This window comes from Cryptomeria japonica, chromosome 4 (assembly GCF_030272615.1).
Source record: "Cryptomeria japonica chromosome 4, Sugi_1.0, whole genome shotgun sequence".
Taxonomy (NCBI): Eukaryota; Viridiplantae; Streptophyta; class Pinopsida; order Cupressales; family Cupressaceae; genus Cryptomeria; species Cryptomeria japonica.
Genome location: NC_081408.1, coordinates 500,983,513 through 500,999,345, shown reverse-complemented (window position 1 = coordinate 500,999,345; position 15,833 = coordinate 500,983,513). Strand labels below are relative to the sequence as shown.

The 15,833-nt window shown below is 34.8% G+C and overlaps 1 protein-coding gene across 1 annotated transcript in view; it reads left to right on the top strand.

The window, feature by feature from the left end:
- The first annotated feature begins 8,417 nt into the window (after positions 1-8,417).
- Positions 8,418-15,833, top strand: part of LOC131060356 (uncharacterized) — a 112,717-nt gene continuing 105,301 nt past the window's right edge. Inside the window, exon 1 of the mRNA XM_057993534.2 lies at positions 8,418-8,829. Coding sequence (XP_057849517.2) covers positions 8,771-8,829 — 59 coding nt within the window. The 5' untranslated portion in view covers positions 8,418-8,770. The remainder of the gene's footprint in view (positions 8,830-15,833) is intronic.

Here is a 15,833-nt window from a genome sequence, read left to right as displayed (position 1 = left end):
ACAAGGGAATGGGCAAGTAGAAGCATCTAACAAAACTATTCTAAAAATCCTCAAAAAGACAATGAATGATGCTGGGAAAGATTGGCATATTTAATTAAACCCTGCTCTCTGGGCCTACCGCACCAGTATTCGCACACCAACAGGTGCCACACCTTTCTCTCTTATATATGGATCATAAGCCATATTGCCAATCGAAATAGAGATACCCTCTCTACGTGTATCACTAAAAAAACTTATCCCAGATGAAGAACAACAAGTATCTAGAGTGCAAGAGTTAGAACTGATCCATGAAAGAAGACAAAATGCTTTTGATCATCTAAAGGTATATCAGCAAAGAATGTGTCGAAGTTATAATCACAAGGTCAAACCACGAATCTTTCAAGTGGGAGAACTAGTACTAAAGGAAAATCCATGAAATCAGTCAGATCGAGAAAAGAAAGGAAAATTTGAACCAAACTGGTTAGGTCCGTTTGTGGTCACAACAATATTTGGGTCAGGAGCATATTAGCTATCAACACAAGACGGGGATCAACTTGAGGAACCCATCAATAACATGCATCTGAAGAAGTTTTATGTCTAAAAAATCTAAAAACAATGAAAAAGCAAAAAATCCAAAAACAGTGAAAAAACAAAAAATCCAAAAATAGTGAAAAAGCAGAAAATACAAAAACAGTTAAAAAAATATAAAAAATAAAATAAAAATAAAAATTCTATTCCCCCCGCTTGCGGCACCTGCGGTGGCGCCGATGGCGGCCTCCGCCGGGGCTCCGCCTCTGCCTCCACTCTCCTCCTCGCCTTCGCCCTCCTTTCCCGCCCAAATTTAAAAATTCAAAATATATTTTTTTTTGATGTATTTTTTAAAAAGAAACATGCATAAATATATTAATTTTTTTTCGAATGTAAATTGGAAATTTTTTGAAAATTCGAAAAACCCATTTCACTAATCGAAAAACCCATTTCAAAAATATAATTTGTTTTCCAACCCATCTGGCGAAAATGCTAAAAAAAATATGATTTTTTATGCAAATAGCTAATTTAAAAAAAAAAAATCAACAAAGTTAGGTTTTCTCAAAGTACATACCGGTGGACCGTATGTCGGAGGACGCTCATATCACCGAACTCGCTCGAACCTATGCTGGTGGTACGGGATCACCATTTCCTTCCCCCAGAGCAATTTTTCTCCAACAACTGCAGTGCACAAATGAGGAGTGGAAAAATGAATTCACCTTTTTAAACTCATAATGGAGCATTTAAGTGGGATTTTTATTCCACTTATTGTTAATCATCTAATCAACTAATCAACCTGGCAGGACAATATTTTCAAATTTCTTATCGGGAAATGAGTCGGATTGACTCTAAAAATAAGAAAATCATTAAAATCTACAAATCTAAAAAGATTTCAAAAATTTCAAAAAAATCAAAAAATCGCGAAAAATTCAAAATCATTCGAAAATTATCCGATTCATCTCCCGAGGGGGCATCCTCATATCGAGATCTATCAATCAACGTCTGGGGCATCATATCGAGATTTATCATCTCCAAAATCAAATCAGCATCATATCGAGATTTATCATCTCCAAAAATCGAATCAACATCATATCGAGATTTATCATCTCCAAATCAAATCAGTATCATATCAAAACCAAATCCACATTAAATCAAGATCGAATCTACATCCTATCGAAACCAATATCACATTAACATCATCACATTGAGATTATTCTTTGAATCAACGCGTCGTCACACATCGCTTCAAAGAGGGGCAAAATGTATACACCTAAAAATAGTCTGAAGATAGTTAATTAAATACGTAGTTATTTGATTAATTCCCCTTCTCAATTAATTGAATTCACAAGCAATTTAATTAATTTCTCTATTCATCTACTAAGTAAATAAATCTAAATGATTTATTTACATAGTTCATTTCACATCCCCCTTTGATTAATTAATTCTAAATTAATTAATGTCTCCCCATATTAATCAATTCTTCTAATCCCTAATCAAGATTAACAAACTCAAGTTTGTTGAGATTAATTACCATTTTCCAATTATTTGAATTTCTAAATTCAAATGAGCACATGGCTCCTAACTTTAACCACCTAACCTAACCATCCCCTAACTTAACCCATTCAATCTAATATTGGGTCTAACTAACCCTATCCTATCTTGTACATCCTAACCTCCCATGGTGTGGATATTCTCTCCTTGAGACACATGGCACTTTTGCCACATGTCTCCTCATTTGGACACTTGCCCTTTCATGAGCAAGGCTCCTTGGCACTTGTCACCACAAAAATGACAAGTGTCCCTTCCTCCAACCTCTTCTCCAACTTCTTCAATCTTGGCCCTTGATATCTTCAGATTAAATCTGGACCGTCGATTCCTGCCACCTTAGCTTTGGCCTTGGAATTCCTATAAATATCCCTCATTTTGGAGCAATAAGGATCTCATATCAATTTAGGCATTGTTACTATAGGCATTTACATTTCAATTATGTAGTAATTAGCATTTGGATTAATCATAGCATGTTAATCTAGTTTCTTGAATCATGCATTTCATATCATTTTCATAGACAATCATAATCAAATAGCTACTCAACTCTTGAGTTGCCACTTTGGAGTTCATTGCTTCGCTGAGAGCCCATCAATCCAACACTTTCAAGGTCCTCAAGAATAGAGGAAAATGAGACATTTCGAGGAAGGCTTATGGTTTGCATTTCTAATCTAGTTTTCAATTAAGCTTTTCAATTACATTATATTGTCTCATTATATGTGTATGTCTTTTATATACCACATTTTTAGCATCACAATTACATTTGACTCCAAAACATCAAAAATGACTCAAATAGACTTGTGGTCACTTGATCCCTCAATTTAGACCATTGTGACCCTTATTGACCCAATTTACTCTACCAGACCCTAGATGACAACTTGACCCAAACATGGACAAACTCGTCACACTCCTAGGAAATTGAATTACAAAAAGGACCCATAGGGTCTTATTACATTCCTTCTAGCTAATAGGAAATCATCTTGTTCTTGGTTCATGTCTTCATAGGTAGGTGCTCCTGCACCATTATCCCAGAGGTTATAGATCCTAAAGATATTAAAAACCTTGAGAAATAAGTGACCCCTTAAGAAGTTAAAGAGGTTGTGTTTTCATTTGGAGGTTTCAAACCCTTGGGGTTGGAAGGGTTTCCCCCAACTTTTCTTCAAGAATTTTGGGATATTGTAGGTCCTGATTTGTTCAATGTGGTTAGAGATTTTTTCAGATCAAGTAAGTGTCTTAAACAAATTAATGCTAATTTTATTGCTCTTATTCCAAATCTAAGAATGCGAATTCAATGAAAGATTACAAAACAATAAGCCTATAAAATACTATCTACAAAATTATCTCAAAAGTCATGGTCAACAGGCTTAAATTGGTAATGGATAAAATGATATCTCCAAGTCAGAAGGGATTTGTTGAGGGCAGATCGATATTAGATGCTTCTCTCACTACCCATGAATTGATCCATTCCATGAAGACGAACAAAAAACAAAGAATGATCTTAACATTGGACATATTTAATGCATGTGATAAAGTGTTGTGGCCATTACTTATTGAAGTTTAAAAAACATATGGTATCAAAGGTAAATTTCTAAAAATGCTTATAGAGTGCTTCTCTACCTCTACCTATTCTATCTTGGTAAATGGATCCCCCAAAGTTTATTTCTCCTGTGGTAGAGGATTAAGGCAAGGGGATCCCCTCTCCCCATACCTGTTTATTATCTCGGCATAAGTCTTGGACATGAATATCTATAAAAAATTAAGGAATGGCTGAATTAAAGGGGTTAAAGCAGCCACGTTTCTCCAACCTTGTACCCATAACAATTTGTGGATGACACAATCCTATTTGGAGAAGCCTTTATACTTGAAGCTAAAGTGTGGAAGACTATCCTCAGGAAGTATGATGAAGCTTTGAGCCAATTCATTAATTACAATAAAAGTAAACTATTGTTTTAATGTGAGCCAATTCACCAAGACTAGAATTATTAATATTCTCAACTGCCAAGAAGCTGCCTTGCCTAATGCCTACTTGTTTGCAAAAAACCTAGCAATACCTATTGGAATTAAATATTTGAAAGAATTTGGAAGAAATTATCAGGGTGGAAAGGTAGACTCTTGAGCCAAGTAGGGTAATTGCAACTCCTCAAAGGTTCTCTCCAAAATATCCCTGTGTACTACCTTTCTCTTTTCAGAATCCTATAATTCTTAGCTAATAAAATTGAGTAGATTCAGAGGAAATTCCTTTTGGACTGGAGTGAAAGAAAAATCAAGGACAACCCTTGTAGGATGTGATAGAGTTTGTACTCCTGAAAGATAGGGTGGTCTTGGGATAAAGACATTAAAGTTATTTAACAAAGCTCTTTTAGCTAAGATCGGGTGGTAAATCATTCTGGACTCTAAGGATTGGATTGATATTATGAAAGAAAAGTATCTTTAGAATGAATCCACAAATTTGTTCTTTTGGGAATCAAACCCACCAAAAGGATTAGTGGTATGGAACAATCTTCTAAATATTAGATCGATTCTCGAGAAAGGGGGGAGAAAATTAGTGGGAAATGGTAAGAACACCTTATTTTGGGATGATGCCTGGGCCAAATATGGTTCCTTAACATCCATTCTTTTCTTACGATCCATAAAAAATAACCTCGTTAATAAAAATGACAGATTTCTAAATAGCTATATAGAGTGGCAAGGAGATAAGCCTAGATGGAAGAATTTTAAAGAATGGTTGGCAGATGATGACACTCAAGGAAACATGAACCCAAATAGATGGGACCATGACATTGCTTTCCTAATGGAGCATTTGGAAGGGTGTGCATTTCTTGACAAGAATTTAGAGGATGAATGAATTTAGAAGTTGACTCGATCTAGGAAATTCTTAGTTAATTCAGCTTACTTATTGGTGAAGAACCACAATGATATGTATATGGATTGGAAACAGGTTTGGATGGTGGCCCACAAAAAAATATTAACTATTGATAATCTCATCAAAAGAGGTTTATTTTTTGTTAATAGATTCCCTCTTTGTTGTAATGACTCCAAGGATGTCCAACATTTACTTCTTCACTGTCCTTATGCCTCAAAGGTTTGGGACTCTATTCTCTCTCAGCTCAATGTTTATTGGGTGATGCTTGGCTGTATTGGGCATCTTATCTTAGCTTGGTCCTCATCTCCATTTTCTTATTTTGTCATTAAGGACTTATGGAGACATATTCCCCCCTTTGTGGTGCGGGGAATCTAGAAAGAAAGAAATACTAGGATATTCAAGGATCAGAAAAGAGATGCTAGTGTCCTAGACTAAGTCATAAAATAACAAATTGAAGAAAACATTAATTTTGTTTCCTCTATGTTGAATTATATTGAGATGAGGATTAAACAACTATGGGGAATAAGCTAGGATAGCAAAAGATTGAGGCTAGAAATAATAGCAAATGGGAAGACCTTGATGAAGGATGGATCCAATGCAACTTTGATGGTTGCTCAAAAGGGAATCTAGGAAACTCTATAGTAGGAGGAGTCATTAGAGAGCATAGAGGAAACTTGATAGAGGCCTATGGATGTAATTTAAGAATCTCTTCTAACAACAAAGCAAAAGTGTATGTAGCTTGGAAATGACTTAAAAGACTTAAAGATGCGAACTTTGAAAGAATTATTCTACAGGGAGATTATAAACCAATTTTCTCAATTCTAAATGATCAAAGTGCAAGATCGTGGGAGATTAGGAAATTGATGGAGGATTGTAGACAAATTATAAGGGGTTTTCCTTATTTCAAAATGGTTCGTGTCTATAGGAAAAGTAATATGACCACATACTTAATGGCATATATTGCCTTAAACTTCAAAGACTAGGAAATTTTGAATTTTTGAGATTGTCCTAAAAATATAAAGGAAGCCGTGTTTAAAGAAAGGCAAAAAGGTGGGTAACTTTTTAGAAACACGATATGTAATGATGAAGGTTAACCCTCTTAATCACTAAAAAATATGGATTTCCCACCACCTCCGCACGAGGGAGAGATATGGATATCGAAAACCTCATTTGGCACAATGACTTGATTTAAATTTTAAAACCGTGCAAAGGATATGCAATAATGATATTTATTGAAATAGTTGTACTAGGAAAAAATGGAAGGGCACTTGTAACATTGAGAGGCAGGGAAAAATTTGAGAAACTTCTAATAAGATTTTTTGTGAAAGCTTTAGTATTGTTTGTCCAAACTACAAATTAATCAGAGTGAAAAGAAATAAGAAGATTTCATAAGAGGGAAGCCTGAACGTTGCTAAAATGGGAGGAGCCATGAAGAGGACTGAGTACTTGAGGGATTGTGTGTCACTGCAAGAGAATGAACAACTATGTGACCTACTGGATAAAGATGGGTTAGTTCCTTATATCCTCTCCATGAAAGGTCATAAAAAAACCTTGTTTGCTAATTTTTGTAATTCATGGTCTAAAGGAACAATTAAAGTTGGTAGTGTTAGCTTCACTGTCACTCCGCAGTTAATTGCGAAAGCCATTGGCCTTAGTTACAGTGGAATGAAGGTGGTTAAAAATAGTTTGAGTGATTATAAAGCCTTCATTAATAAGTTTTTAGAGAAATGTGAGAAACTTTAAGTTGTTCAGAATGACAATGAAAGGGAAGACCTCCCCGCCTCATATGCTCTGCTTAGCCTGTATATGATGAAGTATTTCACCTTAGAGGGTCACTATACGATGGTGCATGGATCCCACTTTCTGCTTCTAAACCATATTCACCACAAGGAATTTATAAATGTGCCCTAATTTCTTTTCACCTCAATGAGCAACAACATTAATAATGGAACCACTCCTTCCCTTCATCAAGGATTGATGTATGCCCTTTACATGTACGAGATCCAAAAGAGGCCCCATGACAACCACTTGCTTTCCCTTTATCCCAATAGTGCTGCTAGTCAAGTAAAAATTTAACTAATTGAGAGTAGAGCCCACACCTCGGAGAAACTATCGGGCTCCAAAAAGACTAAAATGTAGTCCAAAAATGCTAGCCTGCATTTGGAGGAAAAAGATGACTCAAGTAGTAGCTCCTCGGCAAAAATGTTGGGCATGGATTCCCCCATCCCCAACCTCTTTGATGAGGATGCTAAATTAATCAAGATTACCCTTAAGAAATGAAAATTTTCAAAAGCTAAAATTGGCGATCCAAAAAAAAGGAAAGGAAAACCCCAAAACCCTAAGCTAAACAACAGGGTTATTGTAATTGAAGAAACAAGTCAAGGCCCTGATCAAAATACCGACAAAGAGGGAAGTGGATCAGAAGAGAGGAGGTCAGAAAGGCTAAAACAAAAAGATAAAAGGTAAGAAAAAAACCAAACATGTGAAGGTTACTAAGTTGGAAGCAAATGAGGAATACCTTCTAGATGAGGAAGAGGACTCTGGAAAAATAGAGGAAGATGCTGAAGGGGAAATGAAACGAGGTGATGAGGTGGAAGACGAAGAAAATGTAATGACCAACGAAGACATGGAAGAAGAAGATTACTAGAAAGATTAGTATACTAGCCTGGGTAAGGAGGATAATATTGAGGTGGGACACAACCTAGAACCGAATGATATAAATGAGGAAAGAGACAATAGTCTCGAGAATCAGATAAGAGAGATGCAACGTTGCATTATGGATTTGAAGGCACAAGAAGAGAAATCTAAAGAAGACTACAATGAAATTGTGAATGCCATTAACTCCCTAATTCACATAACTAATGGAATAATGCGAAATTTGGTTATGGGAGTGGTCTTAGGTAAATCTAAGCTGTCAAAGATACTCAAGAAAAAGATGCAAAAAGATAACAGGAACAAAGAAGACTATGCCCTGCAAGAGGACGATTGGAAAGCTAATACACAAAAGCTAGTTGATGGCTGGGACAAGATCTTAGGGAAGAATGATTAATGCTGCTACTTTTATTATGCTTAAGGTTAGTGTTTATTTAGAGTTAGTTGCTACTCTATTTAAGATTGCTAGCCTTCATGGCTTATGTTATGTTATTTTGATATGTTACTCTTGTTGCTTGGATCAAACTTTGCTTTTTTTGATGTGGACTAGAGATAAGTTTTGATTATGGGTAAGTCGTAGAGGATTGTTGTTATTGTGTAGTTTACAGTTTGCTGTTTGCTGTCCCTCTTCTAGTTTTGTTTGCTGATATAAGAAATTAAGACCCTTTCCGTACCTACTCAATCTAAAACATAATTTAATACATTAAATAATTTGATATTATGCTATGATATATCTAAATATATATCATTAACTTACTATTCAAAATATTGCCCTAATTTTCATCCTTCAAATAATCCACTTGATTATTCACATAAATTAGATACCATGTTCCATATAAACCCAAAAAAACACTACGCGAAATTTATCTCTGTAACAAAGTTTTGCATTGGTCGGGATATTATCAGCGTGCCCATTCAATTGCTAGTAATATGGCAGAACTTCCGGGGGACATTTATCCTGTCTAAGTCGGTGAAGCTTGGGAGCCGGTATCCGAGAGACGATTGATGCATTTTGTTCCAACACAGTTATCATTTTTATCTATTACTCTCTCCATTTATGAACGCTGAGAATAAAATCCCCGTGCCGACTGAGAAATTCACCGAATATTCAACACCCTGCAAGCGAAAAAAACCTTTGTATTTGATGAAATCAAGTACGAGAATGTCCAAAAAATAAATATTGTCTTGGGTTTTAGACGATAAATGGCGGCGGTCCTTCCCTTCTCATTAAATTCCTTGCACTGTAACCGGATTCGCAACAGGTGATTACACAAATTTTCTATTTTATAATATATAATTATTGGGGCGACAACTGTTTGTAAAAAAATATTTCTCTATTTATGTATTTCTCAGGAATATATTATAATTTCCTTGCCTAATTTCCTTTGGGTATCTCGAAGTTTTCTATTCTTTCTTACTCTCCTGTCAAAAAAAAGGCTATCTTTGGGCGAGTCTCACTCTACTTTAAGCTCAATGCTTTCTTGCGTAGAGAGTCTTTACTTTTGACTGGTTTGATATTATGTACTTTCATTTCTATGCGTGTGCTCAGCTTGAGTGCTCTAACCAAGGTCTCTAAATCTCATTTAAATAAAATAAATATTAACAGAGTAGCAAGAATGTGGAAGAGTTAAATATTTGTCTCCTTCTCGTATATTGAAGATAAAAGTGGCATTTACTTAAGTGTCGAGGACAACAAATTTTTTGCTCAATGTTGCTTTTAAGCCAGTAACCCTGAAAATTTGATACTCTGCACGTGTGTAAATTGCCTAGGGCCTCTTTGGACATGTTAATACTCATAATTTAAGTTTTGCTTAAGATTTCTAGCTCATGAGTTTCATAGAAGGCATTTCAAACATTAGGCTTTTGCTGAAGATTCATAAATGAATGCGGTATTGAAATGAACGAAAACGGAAAATGAGAATGGGAAAAGCCTAAGGCACTTGTATGTTCCAGGGGGATATTTAACAATTTAGATTGTTGTAAGGCCCCACTTTTGATAATATTATTTATCCACATTATCGTGATCTTGGATTATTATTATTGATCATTAGTATGTTAGATACTTTAATTTTAGAACTGGTAATTAGTTAAGTGAATGGATTGTTTATAAGAGTAAGCAATCTAGTTATATACTTTTCATTTGATTTGAACTAGTCAAAATGGAGTTGAGTTGGTAATTGTAGGGAAGTTGTTTTATTCAATTGTGTGCAAACTTTATTTATGGAAAATAGGAATAAAGAAATTAAAGAAAGCATGTTTTTTAATTATTATTTTATTGGTAAATTGAGGGAATCTAGTGGGAGCCTCATCCATAAAAACTCAAATAGCACCAAAATACATTCTTGACTACAAGTAAAACACCCAACATCCAAAAGGGCCCAAAAATAGTTCTCAAACAAACGTTTACCTTTGAAGAAGCTATTTGACCCCACAACAATTTGGTTAAGAAAACCTTGGGGAGAGAAGTTAACAATGGGCTGAAATCTTCTTTCTCCCTGTGTAGGAAAGAAGGGTCTCCATCGTTCATTCAGAGCCATCTCCCACAGAATCTTGAGCTTCCATTCCCAATATTACTGTCTTAGTTTTCCACCTCTACATTTAGTTGCGAGACTGCAGTTAGCTTTTGTCTTTTTGCTTTTTGTTTGAATTGGGGAGAATATTGGTAAGGCCAAATGCATTTACCTGCCCTCTAGCTCTTGCATATCTCCTTTCAAATCTGCTGCCTCCAAATCATCAGTTGAGAAAGTCTAGAATCCTAGCCCTGTCATTTGCAAATGATGGGGAACCTGAAATTCTATTCCCCTGAGGGGTATGAAATCCCACCAACTGGCTTGTCCGTGTTTGTGTAGTTCATTTGAGTAGGAGAGAATTGATCCACATAAAAAACTTCCCATGATATCTCCACACAAAATCATTATCTATAACAACAGGCTTTTTTTTTTCCATCTGTGCAAAAAGGAAATATCTCCCGCCCTTAAGAAACTTAAAAGAACAATTTGAAATCTTGTGCTCTAGCTGGTTACAATGAAAGCATTTAAATGAGAAGCCCTCAAAATTAAGAAATTGATTCCATGAGCCATGCTAGGACACAATTTTTATGGAATGACAAATGGGCTTGGATGGATCAAGCAATACACAAACCCTCCAATGATGGTTCAAGGAAACCAATGGCTGTCTATCAATTTTGATGAAGAAGCCAATCTACTCAACCATTTATTAAATGAGACAAGAAGACTTGAACGCCATAGACAAATTATATAGTCTGATTCCACGTAGAAGCCTTCAAGATGAGAGTAGAGGTTGGATCAAATGAAGGAGATCAAGGAAAAATAAATGTTGGATCATCCAAGAAACCATGGTCCATTAATCAAAACAAAATCCCAATTTGTAATGGATTCGAAATGCACCCAAGAAAAAATCATTTTCCAGCAGAGTAGCAGATGGTTCAATAACCTTACTCTAAACTGAATTATCCAGACTGCAGAGTCATCTAAAGACAACCTCCACCCCACACATATGCAAACCAAACAATAATGACCTATGCCCTCGCCCATAGCACACACCACCTCATTCGATTTTTGAAACTCTTGCACCTCTTTAGCATAATTGTTTGAGACATGACCCAAGAAAATACTGACATAAATAGAGTGCTTATTCTTTGACTCAATTGGCTGGAATTTAGTAGCTTGTGAGATAACTAGCAAATTTGTGCTTCCTTTTTGCTTTGTAGAAGTTGCTGTTGTCAATTTCATAGCCAGTTGTTTACAAGGGGATCAAATATGGGATAGATGAGCATGAACTAAAATGATGTGTTGTAGGCAAAGGAGACTCAGAAATGGAAAGGTTTAAGTTTTTTCACACATTCTTTATGGATATGTACTTCATTGGAATTCGCTTTTTGTAGAGAATCCTTTTGCTCCTACGGGGGCTCAGAGGAATTTAAAGTCCCGAAGCCAAAGTGGACCTAAACTTCTCTTTTGTAGTTTCTAGTTGCTCATGTGGTTTGATAGATATAAAAGCACACTATAAAGGTGAATGGTGGTTATGAAGACACGCATCATCACCCTAGTGTCTTCCTTGTCTTCAACATCCTTTGTTGTGTAGTCTCCCTTGTTACTATTGCTTGCCATTGACTTTTTGTGTATTCTTTTATAAATAAAATACATGTAAAATCTAAATTGAAATTAACAAGAGGATAATTATTAGAAATAGAATTATATATTATTTAAATATTGTATTTCTATTATTTTGAGATTGTGCATCAATTGAATTATATTATTTAATTAGATATTGCTATATAATTGAACAAACCTATCAGATTTTCTATTATTAAGGTTTTTAATTGAGCACAAGCTTTAAGATTTAATCATTTTAAAGCATGCTGAATAGCAAAGAGCATTACACATAGATTTTGGTAAATTGAGCTTTGAGGAGAATGGAAGAGTTTTTGATTGTGAGATTCAAAGAGCTTTTTCTAGAGAGAATTAAAGAGTTTGGCATCAACTTCAACAAGGATTCCATAAAGCGTTGAAATTTAAGGTTTTGTTCATGAAATACTCATAGGAATTTTTTCAGTTGGATTAAAATTTACTCAGCTTGTACATGAAATTGTATTATTTAAACTTAGAAAGTTTGTGAAGTTTGGAGAGAGAAAATGGCAAATGTAAGACTACGGAATCTAGTGAAATTTAGTAATAGAGATTCTAATTGGAATCGATTTTTTTTTGAATATGATGGTTGTAGAAAACTTAGAAACTTAGAAAGTTTGTGAAGTTTGGAGAGAGAAAATGGCAAATGTAAGACTATGGAATTTAGTATAGAGATTCTAATTGGAATTTTTTTTTTTTTTAATATGATGGTTGTAAAAAACTTAGAAATCTGATTTGTATTGATTTCAATTTAATTTGGAAACTAGAGTAAAAACACTAGATCAGTGATCTAAAAAACAGAATAATTTAAGCCCTAGAATTTAATTTGAAACCCTAGAAGAAAGAAATTGACATAAACAAGATTGAAACATGAATCTAAATGGCTATATGATGTTTTTGAATATATGAATTATTGTTTTGTATAGTGTTATGAGGTCAATTTGATGCGCTGTAATTGAAGTGTGAATTGGGGAAAAAACGTAGTGTAGAATCATGCTTTGGTCAAATTGAAGGGTTAGGCTTTCAAAGTTGATTGTTCGATTACTGAAAAATTCATTAGGGTTGAATAGAAAATTTAGATAGCTTTTTCTTCTGAAAATTGAATTTCATTTTGTGTGTCCTATATGCTAAGGAAATTTTGTCTTGCTTATTTTTGCTTTTGTTTGAGATTTAAGTTGGTTGATGGGTTGGAGAAAGTCTAGGTATTAAATTTTGTGAAAACTGTTTGTGAGGCGTTAGTTCTCAAGTTTGGTTTTAGAGTCTACACTAGGGTCCTTTTTGAGAGTTAGTGTTTGCATTTGTCATTGTTGGGTGCAAGTGTTTGTACTAGGGCCTAACCAAGTTAGGTGTTGGAGTTTGCATCAGCACCTAAGATGGGAACGGAATTTGCATGAGTGATTAGGTTCAATGGTAGAGTCTTGTCTTATGTTTTTTTGAGATTTATTGGCATTCACGACTGTTTGGGTGTTTGATTTCTAGAATTATTGTCAAGGTTTGTCATAGAATATTGTGCTTCTTCTAGTTGAAAAGAATATTTGAATACATGGATTGAATGAAAAGTTTGTGTTCTATCTTTTTGTGGGAAAAAGTTTAGTATCATGTATTGTTTGATTTAAAAACATGTTAGGGTTTTCTTATTCTTGTGATAGAGAGTACAATGATCAAACTGTTTGAGAAAAAAGTAATCAACTAGTAAATTAATTTAATAGTCAAAACTGAAAGAAAACAAAATAAGGAGAGAACCTCATGTTGAACTTGATCTCATGGATATAGGGTATGCAGGTGGCTTATGGGAGAAGGAATTCCGTATGAGTCAGTTCCTTTAACATAGTAATTAGGGTTTGCTTCTATGACGTGAACTAGGGTTTGATGACCTTGTTAGAGAGCTTGTCTGTGAAATCGTAATGATTGGAATTTGATAAACCTTATGAAAACAAACGGTGGTATGAAACTTAGAACACTGATGAACTTGTAAACTTGGATAGGTTGTGTTGAAAAGATCTTTTAAACATTCTTGCAATTCAATGTTGTACAGACTAACAATTGAATCACTCAATTATATGCATAGAATATGTTACTTTATTATGATATACTTTCCACTTATGCTACATTAAAATGATTGTTGAATGTTCTTAATTTGTAAGGAAAAATTTATAAGCACTTTTGGAGGTTTTATTGCAGTATTCTAATGACGTAGTAGAGGGATCATTATAATTGCGCAAACACCAAGTCTTTTAATTAATTTTTTTTGAAAAGAAAGTGTATATATATGAATGAAGAACAAAACAAAAGGAGCAAGTGTTTACTAAATGTCCCGATTAAAAAAGATTATCATCATGAAGATGATCTATATATCTTTGAACTATGGATTTAAGGTAATGGGTGAAGATTTCTTCATTTGCCTTTTGATTGGGGCATCTATTGGCTTTCCTGGGAATATATTGGAAATCTACTATATCAAAGCTTCAGTCAAAACATTAATTCTGTCCTTTATGAGCTGGACTTGGATATAATGAAGGCATTTTTGATTTTCAAGGCTTGGATGGAGTGTTTGGAATCTCCATAAGCAGTTAGCTTTTTGACATTAATTTTGAAAGCCATTTGAAGATCAAATTCACAGGTTGACAGCTCAACAACATTCTTAGTAGCCTTCCCAATGTTGACACAAAATTCAATCAATTTGGTGTTCTGGTTGACCATTATCACTCCATTGGCAGCAGCAGCTCCAGGATTAGATTTGGAAGCTCTGTCAAAGAAGAGAGCTGGATAGGAGAAAGTTAAAAAGCAAGCAGGTACCTTGGGGAGACCGTTTTGCAGCAGGAGGTCTGAGAAATACCAACTTTTAATGCCCCAAAACCATTTTTGTTTGAAACAGACTTTGGCATTTAGCGTATTCTCAGATTTAACTTTGAGAACGATAGTGTGATTGCTGGTAGCTTTGTCACTGAAAATTCTGTGGTTTTTGTCCAGCCAAATATACCAGACGCAAAGAAGGGATGATGTACCAAAGATACTTGAGCAAAGGCATTGAGAAGAACTGCTGGGATAGAGTTTGTTCCATGTGAGGAGACAGTTCTGAACATTGAGATTTGCATGGAGGAAGACGTTGATTGCTTTGACAAGGGAGATTCAAAGTTGAGCAGCTGTAGGACATTCAATGAAGAGGAGTGTCATTGGCTCATCACTTTTAAAGAACTCATGATAAATGTAGAATCCTCCCCAAGTTACAACCATGATTGCAGGAAAATTCTATCCTTGCATGAGTGATGGAGAAAGGAAGAATTTGAAAGGAATATTACTGTTTAATTTTCAAATCTAAGAAATCTGGGTGTAGCTACTTCCCAAGGAAAAGAATATGAAGTGCTAATATCAGATGATTAATAGAGTTAAAGAGATTCAAATCACTCGTGTAATTTACAAGACCACTTAAACCACAGTGCTGAAAGTTCTTTATCAAGAAATCTTATATTTTTTGATTTGTCTGCAATTCTCTGAAATCCTTGATCTATAAAAATTCTTGGACAACATGCTAGATTTCACCTTTGGCTTCCTTTCCAACAGATTTGTCAATGTTGGTTGATATATCATGTCAGTCACCCAATCCCTTTATAGGCAGCAATGCCAAAATGCAGTATAGCAAATTAATATGCACAACCAAATCAGGAAAAAAAATTCTACATTAGACACATAAAATAGAACAAACATACTTGGTATTTTTTAGAGCATATGCACATATAGATACTCTAGAATAAACAACAATATAACTAAGAAGAATTTGATGAGAGATATCTTAATGTGTACCAAAACACAAGTAGGATGGTTTCCAAGAAGGTGTATACAATGGATGGCAGCTATGTCTTGAGTTTTATGCAACTACCAGTCCCAACTAACCAACTGAAAATTAATATGGCTGTACAACACAGCTGGAACACAAATGCTAACCATTATTTATCCTCTTACTTGCATACAAATCATAAATTCGAGGAAGCCAAGTACATAACATAAATATGTATATACAATGCTATGATAAGATTTGTGTCTACATCTGAATACTCACAATGTAGAATGCTACCCAGTGGATATCTTCCGACATCAGGATCAGATTGGTCTTTTACAAA